We start from the raw sequence: 20,320 nt of genomic DNA, 5'->3' as shown, positions 1-20,320 counted from the left end.
GGCAATCTTCTGACACTGCCTTTCATGCTGAAAGCCCAGATTCTTAATCTTGCAAACTGCCTAATCGTGCAAATTGTCCTTTGACTCGGGCCAGCGTCTTTCTTGATCTCCTCTGGTTGTTTCTTCCTTTCTGCCTTGGTGTGACTGATGGACTCGGTCCCTTTCCATTCCAGCCTGTGACCAGCTGGCGCTTGGTGTTGTAGCAATATTCGGGCCTTCCCAGGGTTCCTGCACCAATGCCGTCCAGTCCATTTGCAACGCACTGGAGGTCCCCCACATCCAGCTGCGGTGGAAGCATCACCCTTTGGATAACAAAGACACTTTCTATGTCAACCTTTACCCGGACTATGCCTCTCTCAGCCATGCTATCTTGGACCTTGTACAGTACCTGAAATGGAGGTCAGCCACTGTGGTGTATGATGACAGTACAGGTAAGCAGGGTTAGTGGGAGCCCATTGGATTGGCTTTGATGGGGACAAAGGGCCCTTGTTATGTTGCAGAAGCCTCTGGACCACACAGTGGCCTTCAAGAAACATGGGAGTCATCATACGATGGGAGGCATTGACATGAAAATGGAAAATTGACCCAGTTATTCATCTTCAGACATTTTCTAAGTCACTTCATAGTGGCCAGAATGTTATTTTATTTCTCTCAGCTTGCTCACCACAGCTAACCAATCAGATAGCAAATCATATAAAAACAAAGAACCACCTAACTGAACCCAGTCACAACAACCAAAGCATAAAAATATAATTCCAAAGCAGGCAGCAAAAATTTGAAGCCAAGTCAGCAAAGAAAGAAAAATCTTCCACCAAAATCTTCCTTCATAAAGCCAAGTCTTCACAATCTGCTGTTTGCTGCAGAATATAGACCAGCCTTCCCCAACCTGATGCCCTCCAGATCTGTTGAACTACAGCCCCCATCAGCTCCATCCAGCACGGCCATGCTACAGTCCAAAGCATCTTGAGAGGACACCATGTTTGGGAAGAGGCTGATACAGAATCTCACCAAAGGATGTGCAGTCTAGCCTGTGAAGTCTTGACTATCACAAATGAGTTGTTTGGCTCTTGATAGGACTATCCGTTTTTATTTTTATTTTATTTTTTGCACGCACTCTGTCATTCTCTGGTAAAAAAAATGCCCCACACCCGACACTCTTCCTGCAGCCTGTCTCTCTTGGGGAAATGGCTTATCATATGCCATCTTTCCAAATGTGTATATGAAGAAGTCCTAATTGAAGCCAGGCTGCTAGTCTTTCTAGCCCCCCTTTTGTCTGGGCTGCCTGACGGTCACTTTCCAAGGTCCCAGGCAACATAGTTTTCCATTCCCAGGAGCTGAAATCTTTTAGATGGGTGTGCTTGGATTGAACTAGATACCTCAACTGGGCTGGAACCCGTGGTTACTGCAGCTTGTTTTATTGGCTGTCTAAGTATACTTTCTTGGCTCTTATTTTTTGGTGGCATCTAATGGCTTCAGCTTTTGCCTTGTCAATTTCCTCTTTTTATAGTCTTTATTGTTGCATTCCACCTTGGATGGGTATTATCTGGAAAGGCGGCCCAGAAATATACTAAAATAAATTCATAAATTATGTGTGCAAAGCATCTAGTGTTACCCTCAGTGAATACCTGCTTAATGAACACAACACAGATATCTCTGGGAAGAGTATAATCAGGGCACCCTTACAACTCAGAATGGCTGCCTCCTAAGTTACCGTATATGCTGCTCATTCACACTCACAAGGACATCCTCACTTCCTTGTGTTAGAGACACAAACACACAGCTCTGAATATGTATGTGTTTCAATTTAGTCTCCCCATCCAGAGTGACGTGTTGCGTCAGTTGGAAAGTATTTTGTTGGTTTGTCTTGTTGTTTTTTAAGGCAGAGAGTTTCTGGCTCCTGCAATATCATAATTGCGAGCAGCAGGCCAATGCTTTTCCATAATGGAATTAATTACCCCTAAGAAGTCAATTTGTCAAAAGTTTCAATTCCACTTGACCTTGAGAAGGTGGCTGACTGTGGCTCAGTGCACAGGGAGGTTTTCCACCATGAGATGTGTGGTGCTGATGCCGAATCCAGAGGATGCTGCTATGAGCTTGAGATGTTTCAAGGTTACCTAAAGGGATTTTAAACTCCAAAGAGATAATTCAAATGGTTGAGTTGTTGAAGCCACTAGGAAGAGTATACTCTGTATGCCAGCAATGTGAAAACACCAAAAAGCAGGCCTTCATGTCAGGGGAGACTCCACAGGTGGGGTGGCATACAAGTTTGCTTACCACCTGGACCCCTTGGATACTTCTGTGTAAACACCTCACATTCCAGGGGGAAGTGGCCTCAGCTTATGACCATTTTTTTGGGGGGGGGGTGCTCTGAGCACTTGTGTATTTGTGGCACTCCCTTTCCAGCTGATTCCCACATGAGGTTGAACCCCATCCAATATTCCCTACAAGTGGACTAGCAGAGGGAGCTACTGATTCAGCCACCACCACCACAAAGTGGTCTTACCTCTGTGGTCTTGGCAAGGGGGTGGAGTGGGCAGGAGAGGATTTGGGGCCTTCTATTGACTGATCTGTAAAATACTGTTAAGGTGTGGGGGGACAAGGAAAAGGATCCCCTCACAAGTGGGTTTCTTGTTAAAAGTAGCACCATAATGGGGGAAGTTCCTCTCCTTTGGAGCTTCTACAGGTCCTTCACCATCACCCAAGATGGTGCAGCCATTAGCTTTGCTTTCAGGAGATGGGTCGCTGCCTGGGCTTGAAACTTGTCTTCAACTGTGTCTGGTGTTTTGTGGTTGTCCATGCTCTCTCCAAGGCCTCATCCGGCTGCAAGAGCTGATCATGGCCCCGTCGAGATACAACATCCGCTTGAAAATCCGCCAGCTGCCCCTCGATACAGATGACACACGCCCCTTGCTCAAGGAAATGAAGCGGGGCCGGGAGTTCCGGATCATCTTTGACTGCACCCACACCATGGCTGTCCACATCCTCAAGCAGGTGGGTCCATCGGGTGGGTGGGGGTGCTTCTGGGCAGGTGCTCCCAGGCTGTGATCTAAGAGTTCCATCCAGGCAGACCATCTGCAATTAAAAACCATGAAGCATCTTGCACTGTGCATTGCAAATGCGACACTATTCAGTGGTCTGCTAAGACCCTCAGAAAATTTCAAGTGTTTTTTGTTGAGTGGGGGCAGAGTTTGAGATCCGCTGCCTTAGAGAATGCCAGTATTATGTGGTGTCCAGAGCCTGGGTGGGTGGGGCTAGGACAAGCCAGTTCACTACATGGGCCGATACAAAGGAGGAGGGCGGTATAAAAGAACAGGGGTGAACATGAGTGAGAAACAGTTAAAAAAACACACAACAACCCTAAGAAGAGCCCTGCTGGGTCAGACCATCTGGACCAGTATCCTGTTCTTGCAGTGGCCAAACAGATTACTTTCTTTCTTTCAAGCCTTAGTACCCCACTTTTCAACCAGAATGGCTCCCAAAGTGGCTTACATACAATTAAGGGATGCAGGTGGCGCTGTGGTCTAAACCACTGAGCCTCTTGGACTTGCTGATCAGAAGGTCAACAGTTCAAATCCCCGCAACAGGGTGAGCTTCTGTTGCTCTGTCCCAGCTCCTGCCAACCTAGCAGTTTGAAAGCATGCCAGTACACATAGATAAATAGGTACCACTGCGGCAGGAAGGTAAACGGCATTTCCCTGGGTGCTGGTTTCCATTATTGTGTTCTGTTGCACCAGAAGCAGTTTAGTCATGCTGGCCACATGACTCGGAAAGCTGTCTGCAGACAAACACCTTTAACTTTACATACAATGAAAATGAGATGGTCTCTCTTTTTTGCACCAGTTTTCCCAGAGAAAACGCGCTCTTTAAAGCTCAATCAGAGAAATGGTAACCTGCAGAAAACCCAAATTGCTGTTTGCTCCAATTCAGCTTTAAAGAGTGCTTGGCACACAGCTTTAAAATGTGGACCTGTGCCTGGAAAGAGAGAGGCAAAAGGTAAGTGTGGATAAGGCCTCAGTCATGCAGGGAGCTGGGTTCAAAACAACCAGCCAAATCTTTGGATGCAAGGCTCAGCTAAGATATACTTTAAATCAAACATCTGAATTCTGTCTGGAGGGTGGGCAAAGACCCCGGGGAGGGAAATTGTTTGCTTGCTGTTACTCTATTAAAACTATTAATGTACAGGGCAGAATTTTTCAGGGTCTTGCCACGCAAAAGAGAGCATAATGCTTGAGGTCGGCTGTCTCCCGAATGGCCTGGCTGGGCCTTTGGTGACATCCCTTCTTCTGCAACTCTGTGCTGCCGCTCCAAAATTACTGTGAGATTTGGGCCCGGGAGGGATCATTCTGCAAATGGGTGAGCAGAACTGACATCTCCTGCCTCCTCTGATATTCATGTGCCGTCTGTGCTGGGCACTCTTCCTTTATTAGGCAGTTCTATTATCGTTCATTGTGCCCGTCTGCTCCATTCATGATGGAAGGAATCTGAGGGGTGGGGAGAGGGAGCAGGGGGAGGCACAGCACAGCCTGGGAAAATCCTGTGTGGTCCTTCCAGGACACAGGCAGTTGGGGAATGTGCAGAACTTGCCTGTGGCTCCACACAAATTGGAAGATACTGCAAAGTGGCACTTTAATGTGTTTGCATTGATATATCCTGCAGCGGCTGTTAGTTTATGTCTTTTCAAGGCAGTGGCTCCTTCTGCCTCTTCTTCGCAGAACAGGCTGATAGTGCATGGATTATTATTATTTTTCACTCATAGGATAGCTAGGGTGCTCTTGAGCATGTGTAGACGGCTTGAGGAAATCCCCCAAATGTAGCATTCATTTGGAACTATGAGCTATTTTACAGGAGGGAGGGAACTACTTCCTCAGTTTGACATTTTATTAATTTATTGCATTTATATCCCACCTTTTTTCTCCAGGGAGCTCGAGACCAGGGTTCAAATTCCCACTTCGCCCTGAAGCTCCTTGGGTGACCTTGGGCCAGTCACTGACTCTCAGCCTCACCTACCTCACAGGGTGGTTGTGTGGATTAGATGAGCAGGGGGAGAACCATATAGGATACCTTGAGCTTCTTGGAGAAAAAGGTGGGATATAAATGCAATAAAAAAATAATAGTAATAGTAATAATAGCCACCAATTCAGCCAAGGTGACAATTGGAATCCCCACCACCAGAGTTTTGGTCTTTCTGTTCCTGTCCTAGCTCACCTTATTGATATACTGAGGAGTAACATCAGAGGCATCAAACCCCATCTCTTACTCCTGAGTCCTAATTCAGTGGTGTGCACAGATGTTACAGGACTGCACCTTCATGAAGGCTCTCTGGAGCTGGCCGTGAGTGGCCTCTTTAAAGAGAGATGCATGCTGAACAAGTCTAACCATGCATGACCAGCTCACCCCATGCCCAGATTAGCCTCAGTGTAGTCAGCTGACACTTCAGCGCATGTTAGAGTCATATGGCTGGTCCCTTCCCTCTGCATCGCTGATTCAGAAATCAGACCTCTTGGGTTTTGCCCCCACCAGCAGTGACATCCTGGTCAGATAAAGGATGGAAAGGAAAACAGAGGTATAGCAGACTCTCTGCTGTGCTTTGTGGTTTCCCTCCCTCTCCCTCCCTCCCTCCCTCCCAGTGTCCCCAGTTTCCTACTTCTCTGCAAACTGCTCCATTGTCCCTCCAAGCAAAATTCTGCCCTAGTAATTTCAGCAGAAGCAGCACAAAACCAGGAGGCCCTCTGGCTAGAGAGTGGCAGGACGGGAGGGGGAGGGTGCTGTCAGTCAGGCTGGAAATCATAGCATCCTCCAACACCTGCTTTCAGTGACAGCAGTTCAGAGGTATGGCAAAAGGAGAGAGGACTGTGTGGTTGTGGAGGGACCCTTCGTCAGGCTAACACCCTGTCTCCTGCCTTTTCACTTAGCAGAAGCAATCTGGGAATGGGTTTACAATAAACCTGCATCAGGAGAGGGTGGGGGTTGGCTGAATCAATGCCTGGAGTGCCAGCATCAATGCTGCTGCTGCTGCCTCTTGGGCCTCTGTGCACCATTTTCAGCCTCACAGCTGGAACTCTCAGCCCAGCAAGGCTAAGCAAGAGTGTTTCCGCTCTTCTAACAATCTTTATGCCTCTCTTTATCCCCCCTCCACCAATTCTTGCCATCTCCGGACTTTCCCCCTTCAGTCCGTCAGGTTCTTTCAGGTTCCAGCCAACAGCCTTGTCCTTTACCACTCATAGAATCATAAAATTGTAGAGCTGAAAATGATATCCAGGGTCATCTAGTCCAACTCTTTGCAATGCAGGAATCACAACGAAAGCATCCCTGACAGATGGCAATCCAACCCCTGCTTAAAAACATCCTTCGACCACCTTCCAAGGGAGCCCACTCCACTCTAAAACAGCTCTTACCACCAGAAAGGTCTTTCTCATGCTTAGTTGGAGACTTCCTTCTTATAAGTCGAATCCATTGGCTCAGCTCCTGCCTTCTGAAGCAGCAGAAAGCAAGCTTCCTCCATCTTTCATGTGAAAGCCCTTCAGATATTTGAAGGTGGCTATCTTATCACCTCTTAGTCTCCTCTTCTCCAAGCTAAACATACCCAACTCCCTCAACCATTCATCATAAGGCTTGGTTTCCAGACCCTTGACTATCTTGGCCACCATCTGCACATGTCCCAGCCTGTCAATATTCTTCTAAAATGTTGGTGCCCAGAACTGAACATAGTATTCCAGGTGTGGTCTAACCAAGATAGAATAGAGCGGTACTATTAGTTCCCTTGACTGAGACACTATACCTCTGTTGATGCAGCCAGGAATAGCATTAGCTTCTTTTGCTGCTGCATCACACTGTTGACTCATCACAACTGATTCCTGTTAAGCTAGATCCTTTTCACACATACTACTGGCAATCTAGATGCCCCACATCTTATATTTGTGCAGCTGGTTCTTCCTGCATAAATGTAGAGCCCTGCATTTGTCCCTTTTGACATTCATTTTACTGGTTTGGGCAAAAGTCCTCCAATCTGTTAAGGTCATCTTGAATTCTGATTCTGTCTTCTGTGGCATTAGCTATCCCTCCCAGTTTGGTGCCATCTGCAAATCTCATGAGCATCCCCTCAATCCCTTCATCCAAGTCATTAAACAACAACGGGCCCAGGACAGACAGAACCCTGTGGCACCCCACTTGTCACTTTTCCCCCAGGATGACGGGGAACCATTAATGTGTACTCTTTGGGTTCAGTCAGTCAACCAGCTGCAAATCCACCTAACAGTTACCTCATCCAGCCCACATTTTAGCAGCTTCTCATAAAGTAAGTTTATAAAATTATGCATGGCATGGAGAAAGTGGATAAAGAAAAGTTTTCCTCCCTCTCTCATAATACTAGAACTCGTGGACATTCCAATGAAGCTGAATGTGGGAAGATTCAGGACAGATAAAAGAAAGGACTTCTTCACACAGCACTGAGTTAAACTATGGAACTCACTCCCACAGGAGGTCATAATGGTTGCCAACTTGGGTTGCTTTAAAAGAGGATTTGGTAAATTCATAGAGGAAAAGGCTATCAGTGACTACTAGCCATGATAGACGCTATGCACTGCCTTCATGGTCGAAGGCAGCAATGCATCTGAATACCAGTTGCTGGAAACCACAGGAAAGACCTGAGTGCTTTTGTGCTCAGGTCCGATTTGCAGGTTTATCAGAGGTATTTGGTTGGCCACTATGAGAAGAGGATACTCGACTAAATGGGCCTTTGGCCTGACCCAGTAGGCTATTATCATGTTACATTCTTGTGGGAACTCCTCCCAAGTCTCTTGGCAACCCTCAGCCACCCTCATCTATCCTGGCCCCCTTCCTGCACACGCCTCCCCCTGCCCCTAGTTCCAACCAGATCCAGGGTGTGCTGATCCATCTAAATTCTGTTGCAGCTTCTTTCAGAATAAAACTGCATGATTTCACAAGCAGTCACTGAGGTTTCTTTAAAACGAGTCTGTCAGCAGCACCATTGTCAGATGGTGGGTTGTCCATCCTCTGCTGTACAAATCATCAGCAGTGCCGTAGATGTGCTGCATGTGGGGGCTTTTCTGCAGCAACCTTTTCTTGCTAGCCACTGCAGTGATGGCTCTTGATTCCAATCCACCCATTAAGCTCCATCCCTCTCCTCCTTGGAAACGCTGAATCTTCTTGTGGGCGCCAGCAGCAATGTTCCTTCCCAGGCTATATAGGCAGCATTTTCTGCAACCTGCCAGGCACTTTCAATTTGTACTAATTGATTTGATGTCATTGACAAATACAGGAGAACAGCTTTTGTTCCCATCCCCGGTCACCCTCTCCAACTCCCTACCACACACTTACCTCTGCAATTTAATTTGACCATTGAAATATTTCTAATTAGAGTTTCCAAGCACTGAATGCAATCCTCCTTCTGACAACTGAGGGGTCCACTCCTGGTTGTTTATTACTTAATCAGCTGTGTGTGTGAGGGTGCATGTTAAAGGCCCACACAAAACAGAGGGAATCAAAGCTAATTCAGATCTAACAAGTTGAAAGCTCCTTTCCTTTCATCACACTTTCTATGAAGCTTGGGATTTATTCACGGTGTATATTTGTATATATAGACTTTGTACCTTTGCAGTCATCTTAGATCAGAAAAAAATGTGTTGGAAAGGGAGAGAGTATAAAACAAAATCCATGAGCTGGTCTCCATAGCACATCTTTAAGCAGCTAGGCTAATTCAGGTGGGTCTATCAGGCAGCACCTCTTGGGGGATATTTATTTCAAACTGACCTTGTGCCAGAACTGTAGCCCTTGAGCAAGACCACAGCTGGCAGGACAAACCAGAGGATCCAGTAAGATAGATAGATAGATAGTCTGTAAAGGTACATTACAGCATCAACAACAAATGTTAAACAAATAGTGAAGAGTTCAATTTTCATTCTTCATGTCTGCCTCAAAGATAATAGCTTGTCCAGGAAGCATTTAACAGAATAGTTGTGTTATAAATCAGGTGAGGACATCACTCCCAACAGACATGTGTGGGAATGGGGGCTGGGTTTGGGACTGTCCTTTATTGACCTATGTGACAAACGGTAACCACGTTTCCAGAAAGCATTTAATAATTTTCCTGTGAGCTGACTCTGATCTGCTCATTGCTTCCCGCCCAAGCTATTTTCCAGATCTTTGCAAATTGAATTGCAGCATTCATCTAGGGCAGACTTTGCCAATTTGGTCCCCCCCCCCAAGATGTGTTGAACTACAACTCCCATAAGCCCTGGCATCATATGCCAGTGCTGGCTGGAGTTGATGGGAGTTGATGTCCAAGACATCTGGAGGGTGCCAGGTTGGCAAAGGTGATTTAGGGTTTTCCATTGTTTAGCTCTCTCCATCCTGGCAGCTGCTATTGAAACATAATATATAAAACTGTTCCTGGGAATCTTTAAATAAACCTAGCAAAGTGTCTATTTTAATTGAACACTGAATTCTGAACAGTGAATCCACAGAGTGCACTGCTGGGGCAAATGACTCATCAAGGCACTGACTCATGCCCAGAGGTGAAACACTTTCTGCTAGAAGCATTTTAAAAGGAAGTTGAAATTCTCAGGAAAGTGGAATCTAGCACCCAGGAGGACCACACTTGTTCACAATTCTAGGATATAGGCAGGCCTGACAGAGGAGCTGACAACTAAGTTCAGTCTGAACTCGTGGGCATTGAATGAAGCCGAAGGCTGGAAGATTCAGGTCATTTTCGCACAGTGCATAAAGTATAGAATTCGCTCCCACAGGAAGCCGTGATGGCCACCAGCTTGGGTGGCTTTAAAAGAGAATTAGACAAATTCATAGAGGAGAGGGCTATCAACAGCTACTAGCCACAATGGCTGTGCTTTGCTTCCACAGCTGGAGGCAGCAGTGCTTCTGAATACCAGTTGCTGGGAAAGTGCTCTTGTGCTCGAATCCTGCTTGTGGGTTTCCCTTTGGGACACCTGGTTGGCCACTGTGAGAATACGATGCTGGGCTGGATGGGCCATTGGCCTGATCCACCAGGGCTCTTCTTACGTTCTTGTGAGTGAGTCAGTAGTCAAACCTGGGAGGCTGGATTGCCAACAAGTGGGGGTCAAGGTTTTTAGGGTTCTGTTGCTGTGAGTCCCAGCATTGAATGCCCTGTGACAAAGGGGGGCTCATTGGTTGCCTTGGGCCTTGAGACATTGCATTCCCAGACACCAAAATGTTAAAGCTTCCAGAGGCAGACTTTGGGCTGTGCAAGCAGCGCGCATGCACTGGGCAATGCGCCAGCAGGCACTACCTCAGTAAGTGAGGCACTGGGCTTTGGGATGGAGGCATGAGGCTCTGATAGGGTCCTAGAGTCCTCCTGCCTCCTTCCCAAATCCTAGTCAATGCTTTCCCAGCCTCCTTCACAAAGCCCAGTGCCTCCTTACCCTCCTTTGGTAAGGCAGCACCTCCTACAGAAAGCTTGGCACCTTCTTACCTGCCTGTGGGAAGGTAGCCTGAGTGTGTGTGTGTCAAATTTTGGCCTCGCACAGGGTGCCAAAGTACCCAGGTCAGCCACTGAAGCTGCTAAACCTATTTCCCACAAGGCTTTGTGGGCTCATTATTTCTGTTACAAATTCACATGCTGTATTTTTAATTCACCTTTCATTTGCTTTCTTCTCAGGCCATGGCAATGGGAATGATGACGGAATACTACCACTTTATCTTCACCACACTGGTAAAGTATCTCAACCACACACCTGCCTTACTGCCCTTTAGTGGTATCCACAAAGGAGGAGGGGGGTCACCTGATCTCTGGCTCAAACTGCATCAGCTAAGTTAGAGTTAGGAAGAACCATTTTTCAAAAACAGAGAAAAGAACAGTAGTGTCCAGATCAAAGGAATTAATAGCACTGCTCTTTTCTGCCTTGGTCAGACCCCACCTGGAGTCCTGTGTGCAGTTCTGAGCACCACAATTTAAGAAGGATATTGGCAAACTGGAAGGTGTGTAGAGGCAGGCTACCAAGATGACCAAAGGTCAGGAAACAAAGCCTTATGAGGAATGCAGGAGGGTGACTAGCTCTTACCACCAGAAAATTATTCCTAATGTTGGGTTGGAATCTTCTTTATCATAACTTGCATCCATTGGTTCAGGTACTACCCCCTGGAGCAGCAGAAAACAAGCTTGCTTAATCCTTCATATGGCAGACTTTCAGATATCACCTCTCACTTGTCTCTTCTCCAAGCTAAACATACCCAGCCCCCTTCCATAGGAGTGGGCAAATAACACAGAAGGCTCAGTTTGGGCTGCTGTCAAACGAGCCTCACCAACTTGGGGAAGACCTTGGAGACCTCCAAGCTAGTGTCCCTTCTGATAGCACAGATGAGTAGCAGTGAGGGTGTGTGTGTGTTTTGAAGTGTGCAGAGCAAGCCCACTGTAGAGCAGGTGGGAAATCCTGGCCTCTGCTTGCCATCTTGCTCTCTCCCCTCTTCATTTCTTTAATAAACTCCTGCCCTGATGTCATGGAACTCAAGGCCACACACCTGGAATTCCTTCCTTGATTGCTTCCCTCCAGGTCCTGGGCAGACCCCCAGACCTGCTTAGTTTTAGCAAGAATGATGCTCCACACACTCTCAGACCATGTCACAGAACCAGATAGCACCCCCCCCCAAAAAAAAAAATCACATCCCTGGAAACATCCACATTAAATTTTTTTAACATTCCATCCTTCCACCAAAATGAAAAGACATTTTAATTACTGCTGCCACCGTTATCTATTTGCAACAGCTTCTCGCAACTCTCTGATAACCTCCTATTAATCAGGCCCAGCTGAGTCTTGTGAACTTTTTTTTTTTGCACACAAGTACAAGCCTGGAGGTGAAGATGAAGAAGGAGTGTGTGGGAGGGGGAGAGAGCAAGAAAGAATTATAATAAATTAATAGATAAGCAATTACAATTAGTGCCACTTCCCTGAAATAACAGCTGTATCGTGGGACAGATATTTTAAGCAGCTGCTGCTCCAGGCTCTGTTCTCTTTGGAGCTGCCATTTCTGCCATAAGAGGCCCCTGGGAGGGGGGATGGAATTAGTCTGTTGTGTTTCTCTAAAAGGTCCCCAGTGGACCCTGCAAGCAATACAGGTCGGCATTAGACAAAGGTAAGGGAGCAACTGTTCCTACCAAACAGAAACGTTGAAAGTGTAGAGCAGCCTTCACTAAACTGGGGCCCTCCAGCTGTTTTGGACTATAAGCCATCAGCTTAAACCAGTACAACCATAGGATACTGGGGCTGATGGGAGCTGTAGTCCAAAATGTCTAGAGGGCACCAGTTTGGGGGATGCTGGTGTGTAGCCTTGCAGAGGATCATCCTGAGTCTGACTGTTTGAAGTGGTATTGTACTGCTTTAAATGTACAGCGCAGATGGGACCTGCCTCAAGCAACTGCTCATTGTTGTGACTATTTATGTCCCATAGTCACAGACAAAAAAATAAATAAATGCAATCCTTTGGGGATGTGCAAGAGGTACTCTTGACAGCAGAGTATCATGAAATAGTAATTAATTTATTAATAGCTGTTAGGATGGAAGAAGCATCAGGTGAAATCGTGAGAACAGAAGGAAATAAAAAATTAGGAAATAAAAGAACTAGAAATATTTATGTGACCCTGTTAAGATTTTTGATTCATGCTTTGTGGAATGAGAAAATGGATTGTAATCCAACAGAAGGCAATACAAAAATGTAAGCAACAGCCAATGACTAGCCACAAAATGCAAACAGCTTTGGATATAGACCTGCCTGGAAGCCCCAATGTTTCAGCCTCTGTATTTTCCTTCTGATAGTGCACATCTGTATGTGTGCCTTAAAGAAATGTTGCAGCTGGTATCAGCATTGGCTGTGATTAGAGATGGCTCAGCATTTTCAATCATTCTCCATTTACATTCAGAAAAAGCTCACCAGCTTTCCTGGAGCTCTTTCCAGATCATGTGTGGTGATGGTGCTGGGTCCACGTGTACCATCAAGTTGCTTCCAGGGAATTGTGGTTTGGGGCCACATGTATGGTTGATCATGCAGTGAATGTGGATGGTTCAGCACCCTGCCCTAGACACGCACACCCAGTTTGCTTATTCAGGCAGCAGAGCCTTGTTTTATAAATCACATGCCATTTAACTAGCTCATGTAGTTCCACAGCAATCAATACAAGCTAGCTTTAAGTGCCTGGTCCATTGACTGCTGGCTGAGCATATGTGGAATCTCATTTAACATTCCAAGCCAGATGAGAACTTTTGAGGGGAATGGCACTCAAGTTGCAATACAGCTGATTGTGACAAGTTCCAGACAAATTCATATTTGAAAGCCGATGTGGGATAGTGGTTAGAATGTCAGACTAGGCCCAGGAGACCAGGGTTTGGGTCCCCACATTGCCGCAAAGCTGTGCTAGGCACTGCCTCTCAGTCTAAACCAGGCTTCCTTAATTTCGGCCCTCCAGATGTTTTGAGACTACAGTTCCCAGCATCCCTGACCACTGGTCCTGCTAGCTAAGGATCATGGGAGTTGTAGGCCAAAAACATCTGGAGGGCTGAGGTTGAGGAAGCCTGGTCTAAATGTGGTAGTTGTGGAAATTAAATGAGGACGGTTGAAATGAGGAGTGAAACCAGTGAGGGCGAAGTCAAAGTGAAAAAGAATACTGGAGCTGATTTTAATGCAAGAGTTTCCAAGTTGTTTCTTTGACCAAGTGGCAAAAGTTCTGGTCTGAGCCCGGGGGTGGGGGCAGGGTCCGAGTTAGCCACCAACAAGTGAAGACTATAGCCCCCAGCTGTGATTCCTGATCACTGCATTTGGGAAATGTCTGGTGGAATGATTAAATGAGGAGGGAAAGAACCATGTGTGCCACCTTGAACTCCTTAGAGGAAAAGGTGTTATATTAATCAAACAAGCAAGCCAGCCAGCCAGCAAGCCAAACCAGGTTAATTCTAACCTTGGCACCATCAGTAGCTATGGCTTTTGTTGAAGGTAGGAAATTGTGTGTGTGTGATTCCTTCCTAATTCCCTGGGCTCTGCCTTAGATTGGCTCACAGGCCAACCATTCACTAGCATGAGATACAGGTTTAAAAGAACTTCTCTTTACAGATGTTTCTAGTGCTGTTGTGTCCTCCCAGCCAAATGTTAACTGGGATGCTGCTGAGTGCCATTTCCTTTCCCTTCCATTGGGGTCAGCTGTTCCTGCTCCTTCCTGCGAAGCAGAGCAACCGCCTCACTCACCCCTCTTTCAAGCCCCATTTAGATGAGTTTGTGGTAGGTTTCAACTGCAGACCTCCTGAAGTGCAGACCTCGCTTTGACAGCAGGAATTAATATTCCAGCTCTACTCTGCAAAGCCCTGGGAAGTATTAAGGAAGTGCACTGGAGTGGGACTTGCAAATGCCCCCTGTGCACACTGACTGCCAAGAGGCAGGCCTGGGCTCCCTGCCAGCACTTTGCCTGAATGGTTCCCATTCTACCTCTCCTCCACTTATTGCTCTCTCACTTGCAGACAGTGGAGGTGGATCATAAAGTCAAGAAACATCTTAGCTCCTCTTTGATGGTGGTCTTCGAATACTGAGCACTCTAGCTGTTGGCACTGACAGCCAACAGGCTGCCAATTAAACAGGGCCAGCCCACCCATGAGGCAAGGTGTGGTGACCACCTCAGGCAGCAGAATCCACAGGGGCAGCAGATCCCAATTTTGATCTTTCTTCCCTCCTTGTTGCTGATGTATATCTTCTCTCACCCCTTCTTCCCTAGAGGGGAGAGAGTGCCATTTTGGGGCCCTCTGGTGCCAAAATGTATTTGGGCTGGCCCTGCAATTAAATAAAAATAAAGAAAAGTCTTTTGAGGACTTGAAGGAAATTCTTCCTAACATTGTAATGTGTGTTGGTCTCAAACTGGAAGATGGCAAGAGCACATCTTCCGACTACAAGAGGCTCCTGTCAGGCAGAAATGGAGGATTCTGGGTCAGGGGACCAGGCCTGTTTGTAGAAGTCTGAGATGGTCAAGAGAAAAAATACCACATTTTTCTCTCTCCATCCAGTTTAATGAATGTAAGATGAGAAACTCTGGGTTGTATATGTGGGAAGTGGGTGAAAATTTGGTGATCCAGTCAATGCTTGCACTTCTCCTGCCAGATCCTGGCCAATGCAGTGATACTAACTGGGTTCCCCCAAACAAGGTTCAAATTTGCTCATCAGCTGTCCAGTGGGACATAGAGTAAGGATTAACCAGTAAAACCCACAGCCTGAGAACTGGAACAAATCACTCAGTCTGTTATTGTACAGTGGTTAATGATATTCCAAAATGATAATATCTGGTGGAGATGTGGTGTTCTGTGTGATGTTCTACATGCAATGAATGGTAAATTTGCAGTGGGCAAATTATTCCTGTGTCCCACTGTGCATGCAGATCCTACCTACTCGGGGGGGGGGGGCAGTCTAAAAGACCAGTGATGGCACAAATCTGAAACAGTCATTTTCCCGTGGGCTTTGTGTTTCTCTCATGAATAGAATAGACTGCCATATTAGACTGAAGCATCATCATTGCCAAGGTTTATTTTGGCTGCTTGTGGTTTTGAGAAAATTTAATTGTATGCTTACTCTACCTCTCCCCCCACTTGAAAAATTACAAGATGGTGAAAATATTAGCAATACTAGTATTCCAGAATGATGGGTTTTGATGCTTGGAAGTGGCAACTATAACAAGATTTAATGCCATACTTTCCAAATTATTTCTTTTCCCCCCTTTCAAACATTTTCAATATTCTCTTATTGGAATTAATGCATAATTAATCAGCACCATAATTAACTGATGCAAGACAGGGAAATGCCTCCCAGCTGGAAACACCATTGAATCTTTTCCTAAAGCAACATTGGAGGACCAACTTCAGTGGGAATTTGCTCAGGCAGAGCAGCTGTTGAATTTCAAGGGGAGCCAAGTTTCAATAAGAGTGGTGAAGTGTCTCAGAGGACTTGGCCCACCTTTGAAGACTGCCCCTCCCTCCCAAAAAAGAACTAAATGGTTCAAGGGGGAAGTAGATAAAGCGCTGAAATGAAGTCTCTCTTTCTTTTTAAAGGATCTTTATGCATTGGATCTAGAGCAATATCGCTACTCTGGAGTGAACCTGACTGGCTTCCGCATCTTGAACGTGGAGAATCCCCATGTCTCTGCCATCATTGATAAATGGTCTATGGAGAGGTTGCAGGCAGCCCCCAAGCCTGAGCCAGGGTTGATCACAGGGGTGATGATGGTACGATGGCCCATTTAAACTGCTCCTGCCTTTTAGTGTGTGGTGCAAACCTGTGTTGATGAGGGCAAGAGGCAAGGGAGTTTGCATGTCAAACTGTTGCAAACTCTATTTTTGTCTGGTTCTGTTTTGGACAACATGTTGGGAAGACAAAGCAGTTGCTTCTCTGTGGGGGGCAGTTAACGCAATCGGCTGTGAATCATCAGCAGAACTACACCTTACACATGAATGCATGTCACAAAATCTTGACAGCAGCTTCTATGGAATAGGTGTTTTGGGAGGAGGCAATTTAGAATAAAGAAACTGCAATGGGATACAGTGTTTTATCCTTCCCCTGCTCACTGCCTTCCCTTTGCTGCTGCTACTCCTGCCTCTGTAGGATTCCAGATGCATGATCTTGACAGAAGGCCATTCAATGATGTCCATGTAAACTGGACCAGAGACTACCAAGCTGAAAGTAGCAGTATGCTGCAGATGGCTCAGTTGACCTAAGGAGGCTGGAACCAAAGACTATATTGGCCAAAATGGATTTGCTATAGTGTGGGTGGCATGATCATCATCATCACTTGAGAGGTGAAAGGCTTCCGTGCTCCTAGAGCTGTTATCAAAGCAAATCCTGTTCCCCTTCATTTTAGACAGATGCTGCCCTGTTGTACGATGCCGTCCATATTGTCTCCGTGTGCTACCAACGGGCTCCACAGATGACTGTCAACTCCCTCCAGTGCCATCGGCATAAAGCCTGGCGGTTTGGTGGACGCTTCATGAATTTCATCAAAGAGGTAAGAAGTACAATGCATCCGGATGGAACCTGCTTTTGCATCTTGAGTTAAGGGATGTGTGCTCAATGCTGCAAGATTGCTGTCTATGGTCCTGAAACTCTTGCATTTGCATCCTGGGCAGTCTTCATTGTTGCTGTCCATGGTCCTGATCTCACTCTAACACAGTGTTTCCCAACCTTTTTTGGGCAAAGGCACACTTGTTTCATGAAAAAAATCTCGAGGCACACCACCATGCCAGATGGGGAAAGGTCACTTTTTACTTATGTAAAAAAAAATAAAAAAATAGTAACAGCATAGAAGGTAATGGTTAGGCTAGCATCCCTCTTCCAAATATGCTAGGTTTTTATTTGCAGGGACTGTTCTACATGGGAAAGCATTCAGCACTGTCATTCTCCCATCTGCCATCTGAATTGGTACTATTCTGGGTCAACTTACTCTGCTGCATGTGTAGATGAAAATGGCACCAAGTGTGGGGGAGGGGGCAGAAGAGGTTTCAGATACAGGATATTAAGCATACACGTACTTCAGATTGAACTGGTTGCTTGCTTTGCAAGTTTTCATTTCCCAAAGGACTGCCTTGGCAAGCGCAATACCTACCAGGCTCAACGCCGGTCTCGCGCTGCCGCTTCCCGCGCTCTCAAGGACCCGGGAGGAGGAAGGCGTGAAGGGAATCCCGAAGGCGCGAAAACCTCGTGCATGCGCAGGCCTTCCGCCTGCGACAGCCCAGTAGGCCGGCCGAAGCGAGCGGCGATGGGATGTGGGAGGGAGCTCGCTCGCAGCCCCGCGTGTGCCTATGTGGGGCACGTTACAGCCCTGTGACGTCAGCGCCACGCAGGCAGCCAGGCAGGCAGACGGCGAGAGCCCCGCGCTGGGCGGCCTCTCCTCGTCGTCGCCCCGCCTCCCTCCCACGGCACACCAGGCAACGTCTCGCGGCACACTAGTGTGCCGTGGAACACCGGTTGGGAAACACTGCTCTAACAGAAAGCCAGCTCTGGTGATTCTGAGCCTGTATCTTTGCTTGGGCCATTGCTTCTTTCTGGAGGCAAAGATTGCTTTGAATTAGGCAGGTGGTGGAGATGAGCCTAAGCCCAGTAACAAGTCGTAATTAGCTCCAGGTGCACGTACTTAGCTTGCAGAACAGTCTGAATTCAATCTCAGCCATCCCCAGATAGAGTAGGTTGGGGGTACGGACACACACCCTGACATTCAGGAATGCCACTGCCAGTTTGAATAGACAGTGTAATTAGTCTAGACAATACTGTGCTCAATGGGTCTGACTCTGAATGCATTTGTGCCAGTGTCGCTTCTAATCCCATCTGGCACCTTTATTTTGAGAGACAGCTGCCCATATTCTTCAGGAGAACCCAGGACTAAGCATACATATGTAAAATACCAGTCCTCTAGGCTGGATCACAACCAAAGGAACATGATTTATCTTAGGGACAGAGGTGAAACAAGAGTAGAACAAGCTTCAGTCTCTGCAACCCCCAGCCATGGCTTGTGCTGAGCCCCCAACTTCTCTATCTCTCTACCTACCTATGTAAATGTGCAGATTAGGGCTGTTCACTTCCCCTTCCAGCCCCTAGACACACCACGTTCTTCCCTTCCAAAACTTTGACAATGCCATAGATGGCTTCACTGAAGATCTCTCTGCCAAATCCTTTTAATAGAAATGTAGGAAGCTGCCTTATCCTGAGTCAGAGCTTTGATCCAACTAGCTCAGTATTGTCTACGCTGACTGGAAGCTGCTTTCCAGAGCATAAGACAATAGCCTCTCCTAGTCCTACCTGGAGACACCTGGGACCTTCTGTATGTAAGGCAGATGCTCTGCTACTGAGTTCTGTCACCAAGAATGGTGGCCTATTGTCACATAAACTTACAAAACTTATCTGTACTGAAACAGACTCTTGGTTTATCTTACCCATAATGCTTTACTCCAACTGGCAGCAGCAGGTCTCCAGAGTCTCCTGGAGACTCCTTTCCCACTCCTTCCACCTGAGATGTTTTCCAAGGGAGTTGCTGGTGATTGAACTTGGGACCTTTGGCACGCAGCACAGGGGTACTTCCGCCAAACTATCAGCCTCCCCTCCACCCCCGGTATTTTTCTCTGTCAAATAGGAACACCATCTGCTGCCTTTCCTTCCCACCTTTCTCTCTTGTTGAGGAGTGTTTACTTGGTGCATCTGTCAACCACTTAGTGAACAGCTCAAAAACTCTCGTGGGGAAATTGGCAGCAGGCACGCCTCTGTTTTGGCAGAGCCACAGACTTGAGTGAGCTGAATGTCAGGGGAATGAAGTGGGGACTTCATTTTTCTCTGTGTTTTGGGTAATTACCATCTCCCTCGACTGCAGCCTAAACAGCTTTCCTGACTGCATTTGGCATGCAGGGAGTGTCACTTGGATCCAAGAGGCAGAGAAGCCAACTGAGTCTCCCCATTGCAAGAGGACAAAGCAGGGATGTTTGAACTTCCCAGTACACACTTCGGGGAGATGTTCTCTTGGGAAATAAACCATGCAAAGAATTTTTATTTTTTAATGGTAGACTGCCACTCCCTTAAAAATGTGCACTCCTGGAAGAAATCATCAAAAGGCATCATAGCCGTAGGACCTCTGAAAGACTCCAACCACCAATTTTGAATGGTTTTGTGCAGAGTTCTCAGAGTTGGCAACCTGGCTACCTGACTATGGATTCTGGCATGATTCAAGCAGACAGGCCCCCCATCACTGGTTGTCAACAGAGATGGTAACATTGGGAAGCCTTGTTGACTTACTTGGAGCCTGTCAAACTGTGGAATCAAATTATGCTGTTGCAGTGGAGATCCTCTGCTGTTGGATGGCCTCTCCATTACCCTCCAACATCACCATCTCAACTTGACTTTTTGATTGGCAAGGGGGCCTGAAAGTGTCCAATCCACTGAACATCTTGCCTGGGTCATGCCTCCAGTTTCCAGGGCAGAGAATTGATTTACAGGTTGTGTGTATATGCACAGGTGCACTTTTGCAAGTTTGTCTTGTACAAACATTCCCCTAGGTGGCATAAATGGCATGGGGCTGAGTGGGAATGCTCCTAGATGTGCTATGAAAAGCTGGTGGCCACATCTCAAGAGGGGGCAACTAGAGCAACTGATACTAGCCTGAAGCTTTAGGTAAGAGTGGGTGAGACTGGGCAGGTCATCAACCTCCTAAATCACCAAGGAAGCTGAGGAGCTTCCATCTCACTGAGGAAGAAGCTGGTGCCTCATTCAAGTGATGCTCAGCAAAGACCTTTTGGAGAGCAGCCAAGCACCACTGAATGAGGGGAGGCCA

General features: G+C 46.8%; 1 protein-coding gene across 1 annotated transcript in view; it reads left to right on the top strand.

The window, feature by feature from the left end:
- The window catches only part of GRIK3 (glutamate ionotropic receptor kainate type subunit 3), a 190,187-nt gene that overhangs the window by 123,182 nt on the left and 46,685 nt on the right, over nt 1-20,320 (top strand). Inside the window, exons 3-7 of the mRNA XM_082233235.1 lie at nt 174-431; nt 2,810-2,991; nt 10,652-10,705; nt 16,065-16,238; nt 16,871-17,014. Of these exons, the coding sequence (XP_082089361.1) occupies nt 174-431; nt 2,810-2,991; nt 10,652-10,705; nt 16,065-16,238; nt 16,871-17,014 (812 nt within the window). The remainder of the gene's footprint in view (nt 1-173; nt 432-2,809; nt 2,992-10,651; nt 10,706-16,064; nt 16,239-16,870; nt 17,015-20,320) is intronic.

The sequence above is a fragment of the Podarcis vaucheri genome, assembly GCF_965113315.1.
Source record: "Podarcis vaucheri genome assembly, chromosome: 7".
Taxonomy (NCBI): Eukaryota; Metazoa; Chordata; class Lepidosauria; order Squamata; family Lacertidae; genus Podarcis; species Podarcis vaucheri.
Note: the sequence above shows the minus strand (reverse complement) of the source record. Positions and strands in the feature narration are given on the sequence as shown.